The sequence below is a fragment of the Hetaerina americana genome, unplaced genomic scaffold (genome assembly GCF_022747635.1).
Source record: "Hetaerina americana unplaced genomic scaffold, ioHetAmer1.1.p SCAF_1, whole genome shotgun sequence".
Classification (NCBI taxonomy): Eukaryota; Metazoa; Arthropoda; class Insecta; order Odonata; family Calopterygidae; genus Hetaerina; species Hetaerina americana.
In genome coordinates, this window is record NW_027286069.1 from 49,034,196 (window position 1) to 49,060,194 (window position 25,999).

The 25,999-nt window shown below is 34.0% G+C and overlaps 2 protein-coding genes across 2 annotated transcripts; both read right to left on the minus strand.

Moving 5' to 3' along the window:
* Nucleotides 1–1,402: 1,402 nt before the first annotated feature.
* Nucleotides 1,403–17,616, minus strand: LOC139685638 (uncharacterized). The gene is made up of 18 exons (XM_071582586.1): nt 17,463–17,616; nt 17,159–17,383; nt 15,726–15,851; nt 15,508–15,643; nt 15,128–15,344; nt 14,668–14,824; nt 13,035–13,185; nt 12,330–12,482; nt 10,742–10,875; nt 10,460–10,656; nt 8,217–8,264; nt 7,438–7,482; nt 6,975–7,175; nt 5,616–5,783; nt 5,290–5,489; nt 5,106–5,195; nt 3,878–4,005; nt 1,403–1,990 (listed from the first exon to the last, which is right to left on the minus strand). Exons 2-18 carry the CDS (start codon nt 17,338–17,340, stop codon nt 1,852–1,854), a joined length of 2,472 nt encoding a protein of 823 aa, XP_071438687.1. The 5' UTR covers nt 17,341–17,383; nt 17,463–17,616; the 3' UTR covers nt 1,403–1,851.
* Nucleotides 17,617–19,506: 1,890 nt separating this feature from the next.
* Nucleotides 19,507–25,796, minus strand: LOC139685646 (ribosomal RNA-processing protein 7 homolog A). The gene is made up of 7 exons (XM_071582600.1): nt 25,673–25,796; nt 25,433–25,572; nt 25,194–25,322; nt 24,786–24,906; nt 23,783–23,942; nt 19,981–20,111; nt 19,507–19,888 (listed from the first exon to the last, which is right to left on the minus strand). Exons 1-7 carry the CDS (start codon nt 25,704–25,706, stop codon nt 19,803–19,805), a joined length of 801 nt encoding a protein of 266 aa, XP_071438701.1. The 5' UTR covers nt 25,707–25,796; the 3' UTR covers nt 19,507–19,802.
* Nucleotides 25,797–25,999: the final 203 nt, after the last annotated feature.

Sequence of the window (25,999 nt, forward strand, 5' to 3'; positions counted from 1 at the left end):
AGCTTCACATGTGAGATTTGCTATAGTGATAGGTCAAATTTATACTCGTGTATCCCCTGTCCATATGACATAGACTGATGATTTTAGAGTACATTTTGAAGTAAAAAAATACATCTTATGGACCCAGAAATACAGTTACGGTAATTACCTCTAACCCATTCACTGCAAGGTGGCAAGTGATTCTATTTGAAATGGAACTGTATATTATGAATGTTTAATGTGCTGCATGGTGAAGCATTACTACCTATAATGCCACCTAGTCAGTGTAGCTTCCTCCCTCTTACAATATCTTTGGCATATAGGTCAAGAGAAGAGGTTTATTGAGATATTCATTCCACTATCTGTTAGCCTCATCAGAAAATCTCAGTGAAGATCAGGAGCACAATTATGCAGCAAAGAGATTTTCATTACTGTCAACTAAGCTAGCATTTTTGAGAGAAGAAAGAGTGGAAATCATGCCCTTCAAGGTGGAAATCATGTATTTTCCTAGGTAGTTTCACATCATTAAATGCTTAAATATTATTTGACCGTATATTGTTATATCCATTTTTATGACCATATATTTATATATTATATACCATATTTGCTTTTCAGGGAAATATTTAGACTTGGTGTTGCATTTAGTATTACTAAGGTGATTATTATGTAGTTTTCCCATTAGGATCCAAATTTTGACAATCTTTGAAAGTAGTCTTAAAATTCTGCACATATCAAAACAAATTGGCAAAATGACTCTATACTTCTCAATGACGTGTTTCACAGTATCAATGGCTTTTTCCATCCAAAACAATATTAAACAGTAACATGACTTGAGTTTTAGGCAATTACATTTTAATTATTGACCAAATTAATGCGTTGATCAGTTTTCCAGGAATTCTTCCATGTAGACCCTAACTGTTGAGGCAGTAGTTTTTTCAGATCTGTAAACACAGTTGCAATGCTGGTGAAACCACTTTCCCAAAAATTTATACCTTCCTGAAAGAAATCCTAGAAGAAATGGATCTTGAGCAGACACTTGCCATGGAAGCCTTAAAGTGAACAAATATGTGTGTTCACCAGCATTTGGCAAAGATATACCCAATTAACCTTTCATTTTTAATATTGAAAGGGAACTTCATCCCATTTATGGTGAATATTCTCTCATTCTCTGGGGGCTTGGGTACAAGAAAATATATTCTCAGGACATGACTTCATTAAAATATGCCTTTGGATGTTGTAATGTGAAATAGAGAAGGCAATGTCAAATGAGTTGGTGTGAATTCAGAGAAGAGAAACTTTAAATGCAAGGATCATTCAGCATTAATTGTCAAAGAGAGAGACTTGAGGTAATATTAATTAACAAGCCATATATAAAATTTGTTTATTGATTTATGAATACAAATCATTTGAGCATTATAAACATGTATATATATAGGGTGTTGATTAGTTTACATAGATTGTCTTGATGTTTTACCAACATCAAATTATAACATTCACATTTTAAAGAAGCACACTTGCTTAATTATCATCATTTGTCTTAAGGTTATACCTGCGTAATACTTAAGATTCGACTCCTCTTTCCAACAAATACATCAAACGAAACTTCGTAGAAAAAACTTCCATAAAATTAATATCACAATAAACATGTTGAAATCATAATAACCGAGGAAAACAAGATATTTCTTGGCACCATTAATTGCACACATCTTAAATGACTCAGCATTGAAGTTCTGCATAAGGAATACATTTGTGACACATCAACTATATTACAAATATTAACTTGATAAGACAAAAATCCAGCTTCAAGGACAATACTGTAAGACCAGACAATGCTCGCAATAAAATCACTGAAATTCTAAATATGAACATATCTCAACCTGGTAAGGGCCCTAGGCAGTGCTCAAATGCATCTCTCAGCTCTATGAAATATCCTGACTGTTTTAGTTCTTCACCAATATTTGTTCCAGAATCATCAAACAGTTCCACAATAAGTTTATTAATTGGTGTTAAGCTGGAAAAAAAAGAATTTAATTACTTTTTTATTCTCAACATCTGTTAAATAATAGAAGCAATTGTCATGCTGCTTGCATAGCATAAAATAAATTGACATTGTGCGAAAATAAAAATATTTGTGAAATTAAATTGAAAATTGAAAGAACTTGGGCAATTTTACTTTGATGTTGTTCACATAAAGATGGAATGCCAAAAAGATAAGGATTCTAGAGTCAATTTTAAATTATCCTTACATCCACAGAAAACTTATTACTATGATAAATTATAGAAACAAAATAATGTGCTTAGTAATTGCCTTAAGTCTGTCATTCTGATGCTCATTGCCCTATTTTCATAAATACTGACCAATTTTATCTTTTTTCATTCTGTTTTCTTTAATGTGGCTTTCTTTCTGAATTAAAAAATGAATTTATCACATATTAACTAATTGCTAGGAGTTAAAGTTGGTAAGTATTATGGAATTCAATGACGATGGCTGAGGGACATAACTACAGTATTAACATCACTTTTACTAAGCAAAATTTTTACAATCTGAGATCTAACAGGAATATTCTACAGAATAATCATTATTTTTGAGGACATATAGTTGCTTGTAAAAAGATTATATCAATAGAGCTGTTTTATTTTTTCATTTTTACAAACAATATTTCCTGAATTTTTTCCTTGTTTTGTAATGTGGAAAAGACGATCAACAATTCAGAGGCAAAAATCTTGAAATCATATGTATCACATTTATTTTAAATCATTGTGTCAGCCTGTACTGTTCTACATAAATCCTGAAATAAATACAATTTAAATCCTTAACACTTGGTGAGAGAAGCCTTCATCAGCTGAACCAAGGCCATATGAATTGCTGGCTTAGAGCAGTTCCTCATCAATATTTTTACAATGTTGGAGGACACTTGGTAAATGCACACAGGATCCTTATATGCTAGAGTCACTCCTTCGGTAAATTCTAAACTACAATATTGGCTCTAGATTGACCAGTTTAACAATCAAATCAACAGAAAATGTTATCACACTGGAAGAAATTTATCAGTTCACTGCGAGGAATCGTTTGTTTTCATTATCAATATGGGATCTGCTAAGTTACAGGCTTCAGTTTGAGTATAAAATATTAATAATTTAGTTAATGAATAAAAGTACACATGGAAAGGAAATACTTTTGGTGCATTTATATACGATTGATTGAGATAGTTTCTTTGTCTACCCTTATCAATAACATAGTGCTAACAGTAAGTAAGTAGGTACATGCATTCAAAATAGAGAAGTCAAATTAAAAATAAAGCAATGATAGCCGATGCCTATCCTATGGGTTTAAAAAGGCATTTAGGATACACAAAAATTATTACTCTAGATATGAAAGTATTGTTTTTAGTTTTTCTGTAACCCCGATTTTTGATCTGTATTTGTTGGAAATGAATAATTTGATACATAAAAACTTTGTGCTGTTGTAACGATTCTCAAATTATCTTTTGCCCAAGTAATATACATTTCACATAATATTTTGGTTACCTTTGTCCAATATCTGAGCCCACAGCCTTATGTTCATTTAGAGCAATTACTTTAGGTAACCATTTCCAGATGTCATTCATAAATATAACAAAACGCACAGAGTTACTGGATTAAAAAATATGTACTTGATAAATTGAGACAAGTAACAAAGTATCTAATTAAACGTAAACTTGCCTATTTCAATTCAATGCAAGATTTCGACTGGAATTTACAAGGTGATTTAGTTTTAATATTGATCTCACAAAGCAAATCTATTAAAACATCCTTAGGACAAATATATTGACTGGTAGAAGAGAAATTAATCAGAAGAAAGAAAAAATATGGAATGCAGAATGCTTCCATTTTAGAGGTGATGTAAATATGTACCAACCTTTGTATAATGCGAGCAGTCAATACTTTAAATGATATCACTGATGATAACTTTCTTGTTATTTCAATCTTCCTGTATCCATCGGTCTCTGGAGATACTCCACAGTAAGCTAATTCACATTCCACAGCCTGTGCCGTAAAAATAATTTTACAATTAATTGTAACAGAAGTAATACCATAGGTTTCAACAATAATCTAATATTTAGGATGCATAAAATTCTGATTTAAATGTTAATTACCTTCACCTGAATTAAATATCTAACACCACTTTGTTATGAGCAAGTATTTCTGTATTTCAACCCTGTATTCTGTATTACAATAAGGTATATTGAAAAATTCACAGTTTTGAAGTAGAGATGTTGCAGCAGTTCATACATGTATTCAATATTTCAATGAGGGTAAAAAGATGAAATCATCCTCTCTAAGAGGCTCCATGGGCATCAATATTCCCAATATGATGGAAGCCTCTACTTCATTAAGAGAGCAAATTTCTCTCCTGTTGATTTTTTCAATTTTAGTGTAAGGTAAAAAACTAATATCCTATATTATAATATTCTATCCTAACATAATTAATATTCTAATTCTAAAGATCCCAGACAGATCGAAGGAATAATATAGAAGAACTTTGCAGTAAAGAACTTAGGCCGGCAAGGTTAGACATAAAAAGAGAATATGACGTAGATGAAGACAGCCTAGGTCCAGGCTTACTCGAGGATGAGATAGAAAGGTCATTATTGGAGATGAAATCAAATAAGGCAGTAATAGGGCACAGGTAGGAAGTATATGGAGATGAAGATGGGGTTGCTGTAGAGTAGGATGCTGGATTGTATTTCGTTATGAGAGACAAAAGAAATATTTGGTTGTTGTATCCATCCAAAACCTACTTAAACCTGGAGATTACCTATAATAATAATTCTAATTTGAATGCACTCACTACCTTCGGCCCTTTAATGTGAATTTTATTTTTTTAAATGCCGCATGAAAAATGCTGGGCTAATTGGGTTTTTAGGAATATTTAAATAGCGTTTTTATCTTCATGAAGCTCCTTAGAACTATTCAAAACCATGGTTGCAGAAAATAAATGATTTCTTTATTAACTGCTTTCCTTGTTAATTAGAGCATTAATTAAGTTTAACAATATGAATGACTTAGATATTGTTTAATGTTTTATACATGATATTATAGTTACACTCAACATAAAACAATAGATAGGCATAAAAAATATTTACCTGAAATGGTAAGTGTAGATATTCATTTTCTATTTGGCGAATATATCTGGCATTCACCCAGTCAGTCATTCCAATATCCACAAATAATACCTAAAAGATATGATATTATTTTGTTAAAAATCAATGTTTCATTAAATTATTCAAGTATCATTATTTCATTTCACATGCCCAAATTTACACTTACTTCAAATTCATTATCTTCTAAATTTGTATCCAGCACCTGTGCTCTGTGGTAGGTATCTGTTGATTTAATCTTGCACATAACCAATTCACCCACACCAGGGGGCATGACTAATCTTTTTAATTTGGAAATGTTTTCTTTGGAATTGATGAAGTCAATTAAATTCTCTAATGTATCATCTTTGAATTTTTCATTGGGAAGAACTGAAAATATGTAAAATAAATAAAATATAGCAAATGAAAGCTTAACCATTGTGAATAAATAGCTAACACAAGCTGCAAATATTCAAATATAAAGCAAATTAAGATATTTTTTGAAAAGAATCTCACATTCACATGCTGTTTCCTTATATTTCCAAGCATCAACCAAAACTGCATAGAATCTGCAAACGCCACAAACAAACATCACATGAAGTTTGATCTCAGATCCAGGTCTAGGTAATGACAAATAAGAATATGCTTTCCCTGGTACTAACTGGCAATCAGTAGTTATTCCATCTGTGAACAATGTATCAAGTAATTAATAGGAATCAAATTCTGCATTTGAATAGACCTTTAAAATAATGGACAAAATGAGAAACATTAAACAAGAAAATTCCAGAAAATCATAATGGATGTTACATATTAACTAAATTAATGTCTGGCAATTTAAGCAAGAAAAATATAAAGAACTTGCAAACACACAGACAATAGCATTGGATATAAAGGAGAAGTTGAAAAAGGTCCTTTATATATTGGCAACAAACCAACATTCCCTCTACTCTCTCATTCTCTATTCCATTCCTGTTCCCTCCAATCCTGCATATATTGGTAGCTAATGGCATTTTTTTAATGAGATAGGATTTCTAATTTTTTTCTGTCAGAATCAAATAATTGCTGCATCTGGATGATGAATCCAAAACTTATTCTACAGAAATAAAAAAGGATTTTTAGAAAAAATTGGCTAAAAAATTTCAGCAGAGCACAAATGTGACAGAGAACTGGGAATGCTGAGAGGAGGCCCACTTGACATCTCAGAGGCCAAATTCTTTCTCATTCTTCTTAGCTTCTCCCTAACCCTCCAGTAAAACACACTTCAAAGATATTGATAGATATTTTAGATATTTATTCGAGGGAATAACCCTTTTATAAAATGAAAGGCATAAACATACATTAGTTCCACAATTATAAAATACATTTACATATGGGTACCAATTATATAAAATTAGAAACACGTTATTGAGAATTAAAATATAATTTAGAGTTGAAAAAGAATTTAGATTTGCAATGCATGAAAAACATTTCCAGATGGTATACATGTCTATTTTTGCTGCATATGCTACAAGTTATATACTACGAGTTGGTATCAATTTTCTTGGAGCAAACCACACAAGTTTCAGTATTTGCCATCTTGGATGAAAGCTTAATAGAAAGCTAACATTAGAAATTATGCTTTTAAATTAAATTTAAATGTAATTGATGATAAGAATTTTTATTGGTTCCTAAAAGAGATGATTGAGACATGTATGGAACACATCACATTGATTGCAAATATTCCAGACTAACATAATACATTGCAATTAGAGTTCATTAAATAAGTGCATGGCATAACTGGACTGATTGAAGGATCAAAAAAACTTTGTAATCAGTGTAGTTCAAAAGAGTAATATGCACAGTTTATTGAGAAAGTCAACATATAGAATACTTTACCTGGTCTAATGTATGTGTGTTCCTTCTTACAAGATGCCCCTTTGAAGCAACGTCCAGATTCAGCAAAAAATTTACAAATTCGACTCTCATCTGTGGCCTGGTAGCCAATGAGTGCACTGGCATCATCATTCACCACATTCTCATATGAGATTTCATTACTTTCATAATCTTCCCGCATCGGATTCCAATCAGCAAATGCATCTTTTGAAATGAAAAATAAAATCAGTCGGGGCAATCAGCTTTGTTAAATATGAAATTAGCATTGATGGCCATTAGCAATTACAATTAATTTTCGGCATGTACCGATTAATCCTTGAAAAAGGGTTGTTTTATTAATACTTGGTGCAACAGGTAGTCTTTTTGTAATGGTCACTTTCATTTATTAGTTCAATATTATGAACTGACTTTAAAAAAGCTATTGATTTCAATTACATATGTCCTTGATAGTTTGTTGATTACCTACCATTAGATACCGATGGCTCTGACAGTATGGGCGCAACTTCATCATCTGAAAGAGATTTAAAATACATTTATTGCCAACATTAAAATATCTTAAAATTTAAAAAACCATACCTAAAATAAAAATATTAAAGGTAAAAGATGGATTATTCTTGCTTAGAACAAATTTATTTCTCCTTGTTATAAAGGAGACATATTGGCTGACACAATTATCAACAGATAAATAAACAGCATAACAATAAATCATCAGTGATTTAAATCCTTAAATAACTTGGATTTTATTTCCATAAGATATATTTTCCTTTAATCTATGTTATGCTTCCTTGACATTATTTTAAAACCCACCAAATTTATGTCTAATTTGTCTGTGTTTACCATGGACTCTGTTTACGACCATCATGGGTTTTTTTGCCCATGCTTCAAGGTTCATTGCTAGTCATAATAATTTTTCCATGGAAACGAATTTCATAAGCAACAATAAATTTGAAACCTAAGCACAACTGTATCCATTATTTTTTTCTTAGTCTGCTATTATGCAAATGACGGATGAGGTATTTAGCTTGATCTGAAATTCCTAAACATGATATTCCTGTTACTGGGGACTGTGAATGGAACATGAACAGAAAATAATGCAGCCAATTCAAGTAGAATTTTAAGGAAAAAAATAAAAAATAATAGAGTAAGGCTGTGAGTAATTAAATGTTTGAAATCCTTATGGTTTTTGGCTAGGATAATACAATGTAAGGCTGGCAAAAAATATCACAAAAGTAATTATATACCAACCTAAAATTTCTTCTTCGGGTATCTTTTTTTCTTCAACTGAGACTTCAGCTACAAATATAAAGAAAAGACAATGAAATTTTGGACTCATGACGAATATCTAAAAGAATACATTTAGGTGATTCAACAATATAAAGAATAAATTTAATGGGATTTTTACAAATTATCCCAAAATTTCAATGCCATTTTACCAGGTACATTTAATAATCATTACCGAGCACAAGTTATGAGGGTGTTTAAAAAAGTATAAGCAAATAGAATATTTTGGGACATTTCAATTGGGGATACATTCCATATTACTTTCCTACTCAATTACCTTCCTAGTAGTTATAGGGAAGGCAACCGACAGTTAAGGTCAATTGGAATAGGAGGGTAATTTGGGAGAGTTAGGATGTCCAGGGAATGGGCAAAGGGTGGAGAGAAACCTGGCATCAGCATAGCCTAAACTTAACGAATGGTACTAAGGGGTCTTATCTGATGGACGGTGTATACCACTTGAAGTTCTCTCCAGATGGTACTCCAAGTAAGGATTGGAATACCAGAAAAGATCTTGCCACCGTTGGTATTTGAACCCTAGCCCTCTGGGTGGGAAGCCAGTACATCAGGCACAAAACCATACCATTTCCCTATATACCTTCCTTACAAATACACTTCACACCTGCTCCAACCTTATGATTCTATCATACAATAATGTTTTTGGTAGGGCCTTCAGACAGGAATCCACTGCTTTTCTGACCTCATCTTCTCTCCCAAATCTTTGCCCTTACAATTCATCTTTCAGTGATATAAATATCAGAGGGAACAAGATCAAGACTGTATGGGGAATGCCATAAGATGGGAAATATGAATCTGTGAATGATGCCAAGAGGTGCAGTGGCCATCTAAGGATGCGAATTATGAAGGATGCTCCATATTGCTGGCTTTGAGTCCTCCAATCCTTCACTGTATGGGGCATTTTTCCTGTCTTTTTTTGTAGTAGTCTTCCATAACTGATTTATCCATATCCCAGAAGATACAGAACAGTACCTTTCCAGTAGATTTAGGGAAGACAATCAACAACCGAGGTCATTTTGCGTCATCATGGATGGATGGGAAAGGAGGGAGGGTGGAAACCCAGCATTGGAATTAGCCTCCTGTTATCGAAAGGTGCCAAGGAACTGCAGTTAATGTCCCACATTATTGATGGCATACTCACTTGAAGTGCTCTACACAAAGCACCTCAAGTAGGGATCGGAATACCACTGAAAAAATATCTGCCATCTCCAGGATTCGAACCCAGGCCCTCTGGGTGGGAAGCCAGTATGCTATCCACCGCTCAATCACGATTCCCAGTACCTTTCCAGAGGAGGTTTACAACTTCAACCTCTTCTTGAATGGAGAAGATGTGTGATCCCAGTCAGAAGGCTGCCTCTTGTTTTTAGATTTATAGTGATGCACCCAGAGGTTTTCCCTTTGTGTAAATATATGCTTGGAAGCCCTTCCCTTCATTTCTGTACCATACCTAGAAGGTTGTGAAAGTTTGCACACAAACTATCTTACAACCATAAGTCAGCATCCCAGGTGCCAATCATCCACATAACTTTATACATTAAAAAACCTCCATGACAATGATAACTGTAAAACCTATACTGATATCCAATTTTCTGACCAGAAATACTAAATAAATTAATGTTTACATGAATAATGGCAGCAGCACAATCCACGTGTTTCTGATTTTGCTGATTTTGTACATAATGTTGCCCTTTCCCAACAGTCCAGTGGACCGTGCGGGCAGGCATACCTGGTTAAGTTTTGGAAATTAATTATCTAATTGAATTAAGAGCTGTGCCAGACACACAACTTGAATAGCAGAACATTTAAGAAAAACCCAGGTGAAGTTAAGGGAGATGATTTTAGGGTTACGATATTCAACTTGTTGAGGGTCAAAATTGACTTCTACAAATTTAAATGATTATAAAAGCCATGATTTCAGCAATATTAGCAATACCTAATGTGATGGACTGTACCAGAAGATTGAAAAATTGTGGGTTTAGGTTAACTCAGACCTGTGAACTCAAGATACCATGAAGACAAAAGAAGATATAGAACAATATCCCAAATTTTGCATGAATTAGTTTTAAGGTAATTCCCAAATTTTGAGCATTACTGCAAAAAAATGACTTTTGAAAACTTTTTTGACACATTTTTATGTACCTATCATTACAATTATGAACCTACTTTATTTAAAATGTAAGATATGTACTCACATTTGTCAGTGATTATTTCACTGATTTCAGCACAACTAGAAGAGCCAATGTTTTCATTTTCAGCACACTCAAAAACTTGATTGCAAGTTTGCACATCTAACACAGATGACGTCACAAGCTTCTGTGCAAGAAGCTCCAAATTTATCACATAATCATTTCCTTTGGAATTTCTTTCCAAAATAACTGGTATGGAACCACTGGAAATAAGTGAGCTGTCAATTAGCAAAAATTAAATTATGGCTAAGTAATTTAAATAGAGAGAAGATATAACAGATTTCTTACGGAGGGTCATTGGCACTGGTAGGAGCTTCAATTAGAGTCAGTTTTCCTGATTCTAAAAATAACCCAAAAATTTCTATAACATGCTGGCTGTAATCAAGACCATCTGGAGATTCCAAACTAGGTTCGGGTTTGACCTAAAAAAAAGTTATAAAATTTCCAGTAACTGTCTACAAAAAATAAAATATTCAGCAGGACAACAAAATTGGAACTAATGTAGTATAATGTATATCAGATAAATTACGATCCATTAAATGACACCCGGGCCAGGTCAGGTACGTTTACTTCCAGGATCACAAATTACTCTGCTATCTTGAATTTCCAGGGAAAACTTAACTCATAATATACAATTAATTCTAAAATAATATTCTAAATTTCTTATGGATATTTTTTGTAATTCATCAATGGCCAATTTATTTTGACCCACATTACAGATTTTTGCATCAAATTATTTCCTTAGGTGCAAGAGGGGAGGAATAAATAATTATACCACTTGACTGAAACCATAGCACACACTCAGATGAAAATCAGGCGGTGCACATTGGAATGGCAGAACTGTTGCCAAACCTTGCAAAACTAATGTACACATGCCTGTAGAACCACAAACAAAAACAAATAGCTATATCAGGCAAAAAGTAGATTGAAGTACAATTCTTAAGCCTCAAAATCATATATTTATTTTTCAACATAGTCACCGTTCAGGCCAACACATTCCTCCAAATGTGTAACACGTTTTTTCATTCCGCCACTGAAAAACTCTTCCGACTTTTCTTGGATCCAGACTTGACATCTGCCTTCACCTCATCGTCCGAGGTGTAATGATTATCCTTGAGGTGTCTCTTGAATAGAGGAAAAAAATAATATGCAAGGCGCAAGATCGAGGGAATAAAGAGGGTGTGGAATAGGTTCAAATTTCAGGTTTTGCAGAGCCTCTCCAGTTGCGTGCAAATTGTGCGGATGAGTGTTGTCATGTTGCAAGATTATTGGCGCCAGGCTGCCTTTAACACAACAAACTTGACGTCGGTGGTGTGTTACAGTCTGTATATACTGAGAGGAATTTACTGTTGCCCCTCGTGTCAGGAAATCGGTCACATTAACCAGGTGAGCATCCCAAAACACAGTCAAAAGAAGTTTCTTCTACAATTATGGCTTTTCTAGGCTCGCAACCATGAAATTTGACTACCTATCGATTTATAGTAAACCTATCAACAGCATCGTCACCATAAACAGCCTATAAATGATGATGAATCTCTGTAGGAGTCACTTATTCAGCAATTAAAAATTTGAAAACAGCACGTTTCACTTGCGTTGACATAGCACTAGAACACGTCTCCATACTTCCGCTTCTCAAAATACAGTGGATGAATGAAACGACCTCAAACCTGCAAACATGCTTGTAGAGGGGGAATGTTACTTCCACATACCACCAGGAGTGCTTCTGAAGGTCATTTTGTTCGTGGTCTACAAGCATGTGTACATTAGTTTTCAGCCTACCCTCATATGTCCCCAAAGCAGGATAATCCTACCAAAATGATGATATCCAGTCAATTTACTGCAGTGTAAACAGATAGGGACAAAAATTATATCTTACCCCAAAAAGATGGCAACATTTGGCAAAAGCAGGCTCTTTGAGGAATTCTGGTGCCAGAGGTCGTAGAAACGAACATGGAACTTCAATTCTGCTTCCAAAGTCCACAAACAGAACTTCATAATGCTTTTGCACCAAACCTTTGAAGTTGGTCGTCTGAAAAATATTAGGCTAATTCATTAAGTAAAATGTGAAAATACCAATAAATACAGGTAAAAACTAATTAACTTTAGGTATTAGCAAGTATTGTGAACCTTAGATCATAGTTTTTTTTTCAAGTAGCAAGTTCTTTTGTGATAAGTTCATTTTTAATAGTTTTGCTACAATGTTATGATGGTGATTTAATCATAATGTGATAGTCGGTTACAGTGCAATATGAAGTAACTTATAACTTATATAAATTCTGGAGTATACTGAAATTAGTAATTACATTTTATCATCACCAACAATCAACAATTAGAGTGATATTAAATGGGCACACTTTCAATGGCCTTATTATCTAATTTGAGGGATGGTTCACTTCAGTTCACCTCTATTTTTTCTGAATGTCTTAGCCACAATAAAATGTCAATTTTGAAACTCCAACTCCTTTTACATGAGTTTTTCTCTCCTCAAGAATATATATGAAAATGAGTTTATCCTTTCTTCATACACCCTATGTACTATATACTAAATATAATACAAGTAAACACTACATATAATTCTCACCTTAGAATGATTTAACACCTGGGCTCTGTACCAACTTAAGTCCTTCAAATCTAGGGCAGCACAAGCAATTCCAGGGGACAGTCTCTCATAAAATGTGTCCGACTCATCCACAAATTTTGATTTGTAATAAGCCTTCATTTCAGCTACTAAACTGAAATTATGGTTTACACTGAATGAGTAAACTGAGTGGCATAATTCATGTGCTGTGGAGCAATTCTTAATTTTTTTTAAAGAAATTACTTGTTTACACATTTCCTTTTAATGTGGGAAGTCTTTCCTCCTTGAAATACTTAGAATTTTCCAGAGAATATTACAGCTCAAGAATATCACCAAAGACAATTGGATTATGATTCAGGCAATGCTGCCTGAATCCCTCTAAAAAACTCCCTCTAAAAAATCTTAGAAATCACAGGTGGGATAAGGAAAGAAAACAAGTATTCTTAAGTTCTTTAGAGTATATGCTTTATGAAAATGAGGGACCGACCTCCACAGGTAGGTGGGAAGAGAGATAAGATGGGTCTACCCTAAAGGGAAATGAAATCCTAGAGCATTAAATAAACACTGTGAGAAAATCATGCTAGCATATGGAAGAATTTGATGATAATATCTGGTTTCAAATGCTAAATTAGGTATAAGTATGCATTAGGAATGGCAGAAGATACAGGAAGTTAGCCATACATCGGAGTAAGATAAAGAGAGGATGGAGGATGAGGAGATAAGGGATGGCATCATCAATTATCATAGCTTCCTTGGGCAGATAAAGATTCTATTCTTAATTTTGAAGTTAAGAAATGTGACTAAACATTAAATGAATAAGTATTAAAACATAGAAGGCAGAGGTTTTGAAAGAGATTAAATAAAAAGGCACTCTAAGACAAACTTGATATTTCAAGTGAAGATTAGAACATGGGATTGGTAGTAGTAGTAGTATTTAGGGGAGGCGACTGACAGCTGAGGTCATTCGCGCCATAGGGGTTGGACAGGAAAGGATGAAGGGTGGAGAGAAACCTGGTGTCCCGATTAGCCTACTCTTTACAAAAGGCGCCAAGGGGTCTGCAGCTAAACGTCCCATCCGACGGACGGCGTACTCACTCAAAGTGCCCTCCACAAAACACCTCGAGTAGGGATCGAGATACCTTTTAAAATATCCAACACTGCCAGGATTTGAACCTGAGCCCTCAGGGTCAGAGGCCAGAACGCTAGCCCCCACACCATCTCGATCCCCATGGGATTGGTCTTGGACAATTAGGAATACCTTATGAAAGGGGATAACAAGATCTGCAGAGGAAACAATAGGAATGGTGAAAATTGAAATAATTAGGAAGCTAGAGAGATTATCAGCAAGCTGAATGAGAGGGAATGAAAGAAAATGAATATGGAGTTCTGGAGAAGAATGCATGGGGAATTAAATAATTCAATCGAATGAGTGAAATGATCAAAGCAAGGGAAACAATGGAAAGAGGATTCAAATGATATGGGATCAATATCCAATACCTTGATCTATATCTAAGAATCATTTGGTAGGTAATCATACTGTTTTCTCATGCCATGTCTTTTCATGCAACTTGCTTTTGTATAGCTAATTAAGTAGGCCATTTAAAAGTATGGATAAGAAGCAAAATATTTAACTTACTTATTGAGATGCTTCAAGTGATCGATTGATTCCCAAATATAAAACCTTGAAATTGAATCAAGATGAGATACTTGGACATCCATAATGACCTTGGTTCCATCCTTATTTTCAATTTTTATGCCATTACTGAACCTTTCAAATCTAATTACCTCTCCAGCTGAAATGCCAAGTGAACACTAACAGAATGACAATATACATAACAAATATAATAGCATAATAGCATACATTTTTTGGTAAGAAATAAAAAAAAATGAATGAATTATTGCTGAGATAATACACATAATTTAATGGGTAAGACTGCAAAAAAAGGAGGCTTGACTTTGTACAAGTGAAAATCAGGGAATTTTGTATATTTCAATATTAATCAAAGGTAATAGTATAACAACAACAATAAGGCACTACACCATGAAGAATATACCAACTTAGCTGTAATTTACAAGCAGTTTAAAATTAGCATTACCAGGCACATCAGTTCTATTCCTCACGGTGGGATTGGTCTCCTGAGATTTTCTGTCATGATTCAAACTATTAACAATATCTATGTATGTGTCCTTTCTTTTTAGTCGCACCCTGACAACATACTTAGGAGGGTTAGATAGCGTCACTCTTTTAAAGGTGACTTTCAGATTATCTGCAGAGATGTTTTGCAGAAACATACGGTTGTTGTAGTTTTTCCCCTAAACATAAAATTATAGCCATGAAACCAAAATCTAAAAAGCAATAAATTGCAGCCATTTAAATATATACATACATATAATTTTCATGCTCATTGCAAAATGGCAGGTTTTCATTAAAGCAAAACATCACTGTCCTGAAAGTGAAAATATATGTTTTACTCACATTGCTCAAGCAACAGTTTACTGCAAAGGGTTTTTTCCCCATTATATCTTCATCTGGTACGTACAAAGCATTTACATGCACTCTCATAATTTCTCCTGTGTCAATATCCAATAAAAATGGATAGAAGTTCCCAAACCTGAGAAGGGAAGTGATCAATTCGAAAATTTTCTTATGCATGGCTTCTACATTACTGATTGATAATTAAAAAGGATACTTACTCATCTTTCACAGGTTCATCTAATACTTTGGCTCTGATGGCAACTCCTGACGGCAGCAAAACAACCACTAAACAGTTGGCATTAATTGTAGAAACTTCTTTCAGTTCATATGATAATACCTTTGCCCTAGAAACCATGAAAATTGTAATTAACAATATCTTTCGACAAAAATATTTCAAGTTCAGATTCTATCACTACCTACAGGACAATATATTGGCCTATACTAAAACAAATTACTGTTACTATTAGATTAGTATATGAAAATAGAATGCTAAAACTAATCAATAGTTTTAGCAATCAATACAACCATGATAGAATATTCATTCATAAGCGGTCTCTGGATGTAGAATAAATAGTGTAATCTTACTATATCATTTAATTAATCATTGCAAAGGTCAGTTCATTACTGTTAGCAGCTTCTTTTGGAGAAAGTAAGAATATACATGGTATATCAACCTTATTTTCTAGGTTCTTCTTCAGAGAGTATTTTTTAAATTAATCATCCAACAAGTCGCAACATCTGACTTTTGAATGCTATTGTTTTGTAAAGATCATTTAAAATCACGACCAAATCTTTGCAGACATTGCCTAAGAAGAGAGAAATTAAAATCAAAATAAATGCTGGTTTCTGTTAAGCATTAAAATTTATTCTGGAAAGGTAAATATTCTTCGCTAGGGCTTAAGGATCATCCATTCAATACCGATGCTGCGGTTCTATATAGGGATGAGGGTCCAAACAGGTGAGTAATACAATGAGGTCATTTTGTATATACAAAGCACGTTACTCCAATTCCATTGCACAAAACAAAATATATTAGTGGAGCAAACTATTCTCAAGCATAAAAATCGCGGCGGATTTATAGATTCATTTCCTGTGACAGACGTAATTAAAAAATGTTATACCATAACGAAACCTAGGTCGTAAATAAAAGTTTTTTATGTGAAAAAGCGAAGTGTTTTAAATTTAATTTCAATATGAAGAATTTCCACCAATTGACGCCAGAAACTGTTTTACATACTTGGTTACTTGATTAAATATTCAGATAACATTAAATGTCCGCAAAACTCGCCTCATAAATTAATGAAAAGTGTACCACCTGTTATGGATTGACATCATACAGTTCTCCTTGATTATAACGATTTTTTAAATACTCCAAAGCATATTCATATTATACTTTGATCCGATTTCGCAATCGTTTTTATTTGGTCCCATTTTTAAAATTATTTTTACTAGCATCATGAATGAAGTAATGTATGTTCAATATACTCTTCTCTTAAATTTAGCTAGCCATCGTCTTTTTGCGTTTAGAGGCTCACAGAACTTTACAATAATTGCATGCGATAACTCAAATAGCATCTAATGGTATTAATTGTACAAATACAAAAAGAATTTTCAAAACAGCACTGGCGTGAATAGGTAGCTCCACACTTACGTTATTCTGCCTTTCCACCACTCCAGAGACTTTGATAGGCTAACTTCTGACAACCAAAAGTCCCACATACTCGTCCCAGATGTGTATTTCATTTCATATTCAATGTCTTCTTCGAATATGTTTTCTGGGAGGCATGACAATTGACATTGGATAGCAGACAAGTTTTTGTCTGGCGAACCCATTTTTATTCGTTATTATAAGGATCACCCTATGGACCTATTCTGACTAATATATGCATTCAAAGAAATTAATATGTAGATTTTTCGTTGCACATAACATATCACAATCATAGCTTATGTCTCACCAGTTCGGAGTTGGATGATAAACTTCAAATTAAAGTGAGCAGTGTAACTATAGCTTCATAATCCAGAATTAAATATTTCCACATACTAAACATAAATAACAAAATTTTCGGGTAATAAGTACATCATTTCCGTGATTACTACGTTCACAGAAGCCGCTAGTATAATTATCACGAATTAACAATTGAGTACATATATTCGAGGGAATCGTCAAATGTGTCGACAACGCGTGTATTTAGACCGCCAGTTTGAAACTGGTTTAGGGTTGTAATAAGAAAAAAAGGACACGAACATGGGAAACAAAGGTAACCGTTCACTATTTGACCATTAATACCGCGAATATTCAGTAAAAAAATTACTTACATGATCAAATCTGCTAGAAATAATGCCATATACTTGAGTCCAAAGCAATTGACGAACGACAAGACGTAATTTCAGATCCTAATTGAGGTTTGATTTCCTTCAATATTAAGATAGCAAATGGCACCGAAGTTAACCGTTTGCACTTCTAATGCAGCATATTTTCCGATTCAAAAGGTATTGTCTAAAAGTATTCACATTTTCGGAGATTTCCCTTCCCTGTAGTACCTTTTCTCATGATACTTCCCATTGCCATTTAGGTTTGAATAATTTGGAGTGTAGTCTACTGACCAAGTGTACATTATTTGCCTCGGTTGTTCTGCTGACCCTAACACAATACACTTAGCAAGTTATTTCTTTGCTAAACCATAAAATAGTTCTCTTTGTATCCCATCTCATTTATGGCATACCTGCCAACAGAACTTAATATGCTCAGGTCTTCCAAACACCAAGTGTATATATATATATAACCATTTCTATGATGAAATATTTCATAAAAATGCAATGGTAGATGATTTATTGATGAGTGAGTGACTGCTTCTGCCCACATATGCGAAAGCATAATTGTTTCCAAAAGAAAGGTTCATGCTTTGACCAGATGCAGCCAATTCATCCTTTCTTTCTGGGGAGCAAATTTTTTGTTAATTATGCAGTTGTGTTTCCCATTCCTATTGGGAAAATTTCATAAAATAATTTCATGCAAATATGCAGCTATTGTCGCATTTATTTCTGCATGCCTCCTTTGTCTGGCAATTATTAGAAAGAAATGGCATTTCGATTGTGCATCAAATTTTGTAAGGTATTCTGTTTGAAATAAATTTTACATAATTCCTTTTACTAACTTTAGTATTTAACTAGAGTATTTAATATGCTCTAAATGTTGATCTGTTTTTATGGACTTAAAATTGGCATCATTCTCGGTGAAGTCTTTCTTCTGCATTTTTTTTCAAGCCATGATAACTCTCTGTGTAGTTTAATGTTTCAGTAACCCATAATTACAATTTTGAAAAATTTTCAGTAGATAACATTGGTAATTAACATATTGCTGACATTCTTTTCAATTTATGGCACCCTTTTCTGGTTCTTGGCTCATACCTGGAAGAAATCTTTTCATTCCACAAATTACACTGGTATAACTTCTTTATCACCAGTAACTATTAGCAGTAATGTTTTGTTCAGTTTTTCCTACCTTATGTATTAATTATTTAATGAGCTAAATACTTCTAAAACAATATTACCTATAGGAAACAGAGATTGTCACCACTTATGGCAAATGCATTAGGTGTATAGAGAAATTAGCTAATTAGTTTCAAGTTCACAGCATCCATATGTTTAACTCCATCAAATAGAATACACATGCAGGGGCAATTAAAATAACAACCTAGTTACCAACACTGTGGTTTTACCTACCAAATATAGAATAATACTTCCAAATTTATCAGTTTTCAGGCAAAAGGAGATTATTTAAAACTAATGGTCTTATGTGAATTGTATAAGTAAAAAATTGAGACAATCAGGTATATAGTTATGCACCACTTATCAATTTATACATTTATTCTGGTGGAGTCCAATATATAAGTTACCAATAACAACATGACAAATATTATTATTAAAGGTTTTTTTCTATTATCCATAGCTCTTTAAGTTGCATATTACCAGAATATTCATTTTACATTGACTGGCTTCATTTATATTTTTTTCTAGTTCAACCTTTTTTTCTCATTTAAAAAAATGTCAACAAATAGTAAATTAAAAGTAAAGGATGGATATTTTTAAAGGATTATGAGGACTTAGATGAAGCAAGACTAACAATTCAAAAGAAGTCAAATACTCTAATGCTTAATAAAAGATAGATGGTAGCCTGCAAATACGGAGTCAGAAGAAATATGGTAGCAAAACAAGAATTTTACAAAATGCATAAAATATTTATTCACAAATTTTTCTGGCACAAAACTGCATAAAATTAAAGCTGATTATGACAATCAGAATGGTTTGAAACGCCTGGCTTGCTTCAATGCTGCAATTCTCTTTTTATCTTCTTCAAATTTTTGGCGCAGTTCTGCTATATCTGAAGAATGAGAAATACATAAAACTTTTGAAACTGACCACTAAGGCCACCACAGTCAGATATCAGTTTGAAAATATTTTTTCTTAACTTACGCTTCATTTTTGATTCCCGTATTTGAAAAGTATAAAAATTCAATAACTCCTTTCTAGAACGTTTTTGCCTTTCCCTTCCCATAACTTTTCTGTGAAGACTTTCCTTGCGTGAGAAGCCTGGTTTCCTCCCACTGAAAAAATAATAAAACCATAGAGCAAAATTAATCAGTCTCAATACAGGTTTTGTTGTGAAACTCTAAACAATTCGCTAGACTCACTGTAAAAATATAAATTTGGACATTAATATGTATTATGGATCACTCATAGGCTACACAATTATGCACCACATTTCTTATGGAAAGCTTGCCACATAACAACATTAGATGAGAATAACAGTTTAGATTAAGCAATTTTAATAATAATGGGTTTCATCAAGGAAACTTTCGGTGAATTTCTCAATGCATTGCAGGATGCATTGTTGAACCACAACTATATAAAAACACAAAAATACAATAAAACATAACACAACACCCACATTTGATGTACATGAAAGTTGTTACTTTTACTTCAACCAGAAAGAGTACTACCTACACATATACGAGGTCGGTCAAAAAGTAGAGCAAATGTTGAATTTCTGTGTGTTACGTATTTTTGATTTTTTCATGGCTTCTGTATGATACTTATGTCTCTCCCTTATGCCGAAACGTTTGGCCATTTTCAATGTTCCGTCAATTTTTGACAGCTGTTTTGCTGGGACGTGTTTTTGCTTGTCTTTGATTTTTGCCTGTTCCAAAAAAATGGATCAAAGAATCTGAATCAAATTTTGCGTGAAAAATGAAATTAAGTGCGCAGATGCATTCTGAATGTTGACTACAGCATACAAAGAAACTACCTTGGATGGAAGCAATGTTTATCGGTGGTACAAAATGTTCTCAGAGGGCTGAGAAGATGTGAACAACGATGAGCATGCTGGACGCCTGAGCATGTCAACGACACACAAAAACATTGATGAAGTGAAGAAAATAGTATTGGCCAATCGTCAAATCACCGTTAGAGAAGTTGCTGAGGACCTAAACATATCGATTGGCTTGTGTCATTCAATTTTAACCAATGATTTGGGCATGACACGGGTTGCTGCAGAATTTGTACCAAAATTGCTCAATTTCGACCAAAAAAAGCAACGCATTAACATTGCTAATGAGGTATTGGACTCTGTCCGCGATGACCCAAATTTGCTCCAGAGGTTCATAACTGGTGACGAATCATAAGTTTATGGTTTTGACGTGGAAACTTAAGCTCAATCATCCTAATGGAAGCAGCAGCAGCAGTAAGCGAGCCAAGACCGAAAAAAGCACACCCAGTTCGGTTGAATGTGAAAGTTTTGCTTGCAGTTTTCTTCGATTGCAGGGGCAAGGTGCATCATGAGTTCTTGCCTGAGGGTAGAATGGTAAATAAGGAATATTACCTGTAAGTTATGCGCAATTTGCACAAAGCAATCCGCCACAAGCGCCTGGATTTGTTAAATAACAAAAATTGGCTTATGCACCATGACAACGCCCCTGCTCACACATCGCTACTTGTGCGCAAATTTTAGGCCAAAAGCAACATACCAATGATGCGCAGCCACTGTATACCCCAGACCTGGCCCCCAGTGAATTTTTCTTGTTCCCGAAACTGAAGAGGCTCATGAAAGGACAACGCTACGCTGCGACAGGCGAGATGACAACCGCATCAAAGGAGGAGCTGAACAAGATCACAAAAACTGATTTTCTGAAGTGCTTCAAGGATTGGAAAAAACGTTGGCACAAGTGTATAATATCTAATGGGGATTACTAAAAAGGGGGCAAAATATATTTTCAGGAAAAATAAATAATATTTGAAAAAACACAAAAGTCATGATACTTTTTGAACAGACCTTGCATGTATTAATTTGTAACATTACTACTCTAACATATTTTGTAGAGTACACAACTACAAAAATAAGAGAGGTGGCACATGTACATTATAAAGGGTATACCATTAGACTTTCTCTTTATTTTTGCATCTCTGATCTAAATTACCAAAATATGTATCATGCTTGTAATTAATTTACAGAAGACTAAAACAGGAAATGGTGTTGTGTTGCTCTATTGAGTTCCAGAAAGCTGAAATCTATCATTACTTGTGTGTTAACACAAGTATAAAAGAGGAATGAATATTTACACAGTTCAAAAACAGCAACATGACAATTATATAACTCTTGCAATATGTGCACACAGATGAATCATGAGCAAGAAAATTACTATGTAACCACCTCTGAGAGAAGTAAGAAATGTAAGCAATTCAATCTATTTTTCTTCCTTTCAGTGATAAAATGGGATTGACTTATTTAAACAATCACTATAAAGCCTCTCTGTCACTGGCTCATGGAAGCAGAGCACAACCAATGCTCACAGTAATTAAACATTCATTCAATCATTTTCATGAACCTAAGAAGGATCATTGTAAGAAGGAGATCATGGTAACATAAATGCCAAATCATTAATGGACAAACGTGATAGAACAACCCAATATTCCCATGTTTCTAATCCAAGAAAAGTGAAAGGATGACAATGTCTAAATTTCAGCTGTAATCTCAAAGAAAGTGCCACGTAATGAACAAGAACTGAACAGATATCTGCTCTCATGTCCTGTTCATATCAACTTCACCAATTATGAGGGTGCTGGAAAAGAGTTTATGGTTTTTGAAACCTTGATGCACTTATCAACAGATGAACTGCAAATGAATGCTTGGGTGGTTTAGTGAAACATTGAAATTCATTATTAAATAATAAGCCTAATATGGGGTGCGGCAACATAACTTCCTTTTTGAAAGCATTTTGGGTCTGAAAAAAGGAAATCATGTTACAGTGCCCTTCAGTATTTACTATCCATTAAGTTTCAGTGGATAGTAAATACTGAAGTAGTGCTGGAAAATATTTGTAACAATTTTGCAATAGTGATGCTTCCAAATATCAAAGTATTTTACATTATCTCTATTTATCATGCAGAATAATTTGTCGATAAATACACAAAAAATAAAATCGGGCCTAGATGCAGCCTCCACTTTTCTGTAAATTAGTGTGGACTGAGAGTCCTAGGAACAGTGAACCAGTGGTAAACAGTTACTTACACAGATTTGTTGATTCTTACTGAGTGAGAGGGAGGAGTAATTGAAAAATGCTGCTTCTCATCAAATTCATCAGATTTAATCCTAAGAATGGTTAACTGCAGCCCTCCATTCTTCTCTATTTAGTGTTGATTCCCAAACCCTGGTTCCCTATTTCACGTCCTTCTTAATTTGCACCATGTACTTTGCCCTATGGCCTTCCTTGCGGGATCTTTCCTTCAATTATGTTACTAACTGATCCATTGTGCCTCAATATATGTCCAATCCATCTTTTCCTTCTTTGCTGTAGAGTTCTCCATACAATCCTTTCCTCTACTACTATTCTGTATAACTCATCGCTCCTCACTTTGTCTGTCCATTTAATCTCCAACACCATATTTCAAATGCTATTCTTCGTTAGTCCACTTTTCCAATATTCCATGCCTCTGATCCATGGAGTTCCATGCTCCACACAAACATTTTTGATGAACTGCTACCTTATTTGCAATCTTATGTTATTTGAACGTAGTAGTTGCATCTTTTCAATGAACAACTTCTTTGCTACAGCTATTCTTCGCTTGATGTCCGTCGCACTTCTTCCATCCCAAGTTATACTGCTGCCCAAATAAATGAAGGATTCCAGTTGCTCTAATTTTATTCCTCGAATTGTGAATTGATGATTAATCATGAGAAAGAAAAAATTTACTCATAAATTGAAAAAATATATCTTCATACCGTTTTGTGACAGTAACCCAGCCTTCTTCATCAGCTGTTTCTTCCTTTTCCTTCCGCTTTTCTTCTTCTTGCTCAGCATCATAATTGGCCATAAAGGTATCAATTTCTTCTTGGAGTTTTTGGCTATCTGCTATGTTACTGTTGTATTCTGCTGCCCATTCTGACAAACAAAGATAGTCATAACTAAATTAATCTGTTAAAGTCAAATTTAACAATTGACTTCATTTAAGTGTATTATACGATACAGATAGAAATACTACATAGAAAGAAAAGTAATTCAATTAATGCAACAAAGAGGAGATAGATTTGCCAAAAGATGCTAAGATAAATTTACAATAAATTGTGTTTATATAGTGATAGGAGAACAGAGACCTGTATCACTTGCAGACCAAAGCTTTCAACTTATATTGAATCTCTCACGGAATTTTGAAATTATAAAAATGGGTCTCTTACCCAAAGATGTAAATAACATACAAGTTATAAAACCCATTACATCAGGACAAGAATTATCATGAATGTACGTGGTAGTCTGCGATAGAGCATTGGACTACAGACCAAAGGCCCAGGTTCCATTCCCAGGCAAGCCTCTTTGGGCACCCTCCACCCAAGCTGCATGATTTTGTGGGTGCCAGATCAAGTTTCCCAGACCTGGGAAATCATATCCAGCACAGGGAAAGGAACTTGCTCCCTTACCCTGAAGTGTGAATTGCTCACAACCTTGGGCTTAGCATTGTGTGAACTCTACCATCACCTACCAAACCGACCTTCAGATATATTATTGTGTTTATGGTTTTTTAAAGGGCAAAAATTGGTACAAAGAGGAAATGAGAAATGGACGTGCATGCAAGGAAGAACGCTTCTTTTATGGATTTAAGAAAAAGTCATTAATTTAATAAAAGGGCATTGCATTCCCACTGTATCATTAATTTACAATGCTGAGAGAAATCAAAGATTAAAAATTAAATTTCTTTCAAATAATATACTTCTCAAAATAATAACTTACTTTCACAACCTGTTAAGACAGGATTCTGGGGAGTCGAGAGTAAAATAGGTTCAGCAGTGGAGGCCAGGGCTGCCTTAAGCCCAGCGGCTGATTCAAAAACAACGTACGCCACTTTGAAACCCTGAAAAGGAGAGACTAATCAAATGCCTAACTGATATATATTACATATACAAAATTATATGCACAGAACACAAAAAATAAATGAGTTAGGAGCAATTTATGATGCTAAAAAAAGTGGTGAGATCATTTCTTTGGATACACTAGGAATTTCTAGAGACGTAGAAATTTAAGATAAATTAACTATTTAATGAAAATTCACGGGTGCACATGTGCATCTCATGCAGACATTTCGAGGCATGTATATAAATTACTAATGCATGTTAACAAAGCAGTCGCTGAACACATTACCTGAACTTGGGGTTTTCTGAAGAAACTTGATTGCTCAACATCGGGATCAGCTGAGGTCGGCTTTTTATGGAAATGAACAGCTTTAACCGAGAAACCATTTCTTTCAGAGAACGCTTCTTTCAAGCTTTTCTAGAGAAATGATCGTGGATTTAAAATAATACTACATACAAAATATATAGGAAAGCATATATTTTTGAATAAAAAGACTATGGCTGAAATTACAGAGCATGTCATCTTACCTGGGTACAGTACGGAGGGACGTTCAATACAAATAAAGTCCTATGCGGCGGTTTACTTTCCGTTACTTCTCTTACAGAATGCTCTTTCACAAAGAGTGAATGCTGAGCAGTGTTTTCCTTAGAAAATTTCAAAGGAATAACTGAAAACAGCCGAAATAATCAAAACGATAAGCAATGTAGTGCGTTCATTTTTGTTTATTACTCTCGTAAAAGTCTTATCACATTCCATTGTTAACTCACCTTTAAAGCCCTGTATTTCCATATTTGGAATCATTCTTGTCACGGATTTTCTTGTGCTGTCTAACAATCATGTGAGCAGAAACATCAGATTTATACCCTTCCGGCTTTCTTTATAACATGGATAGCGCGACTTGCGCTTACTATTTGTTTTTTGTTTAATAATATCGAGATCATATCGAACATATCGAATCCGCCGTTCCAATTGGTTTAAATTGGTTGAAGATTTGAATTCATCTTGCATGACAGAATTAATCCATTTTTGGTTTACTTGAACTTTCATCCTAAGCAAAATGTAAATTAATGCAAAGTAGGAGTTGTTATTTCCAT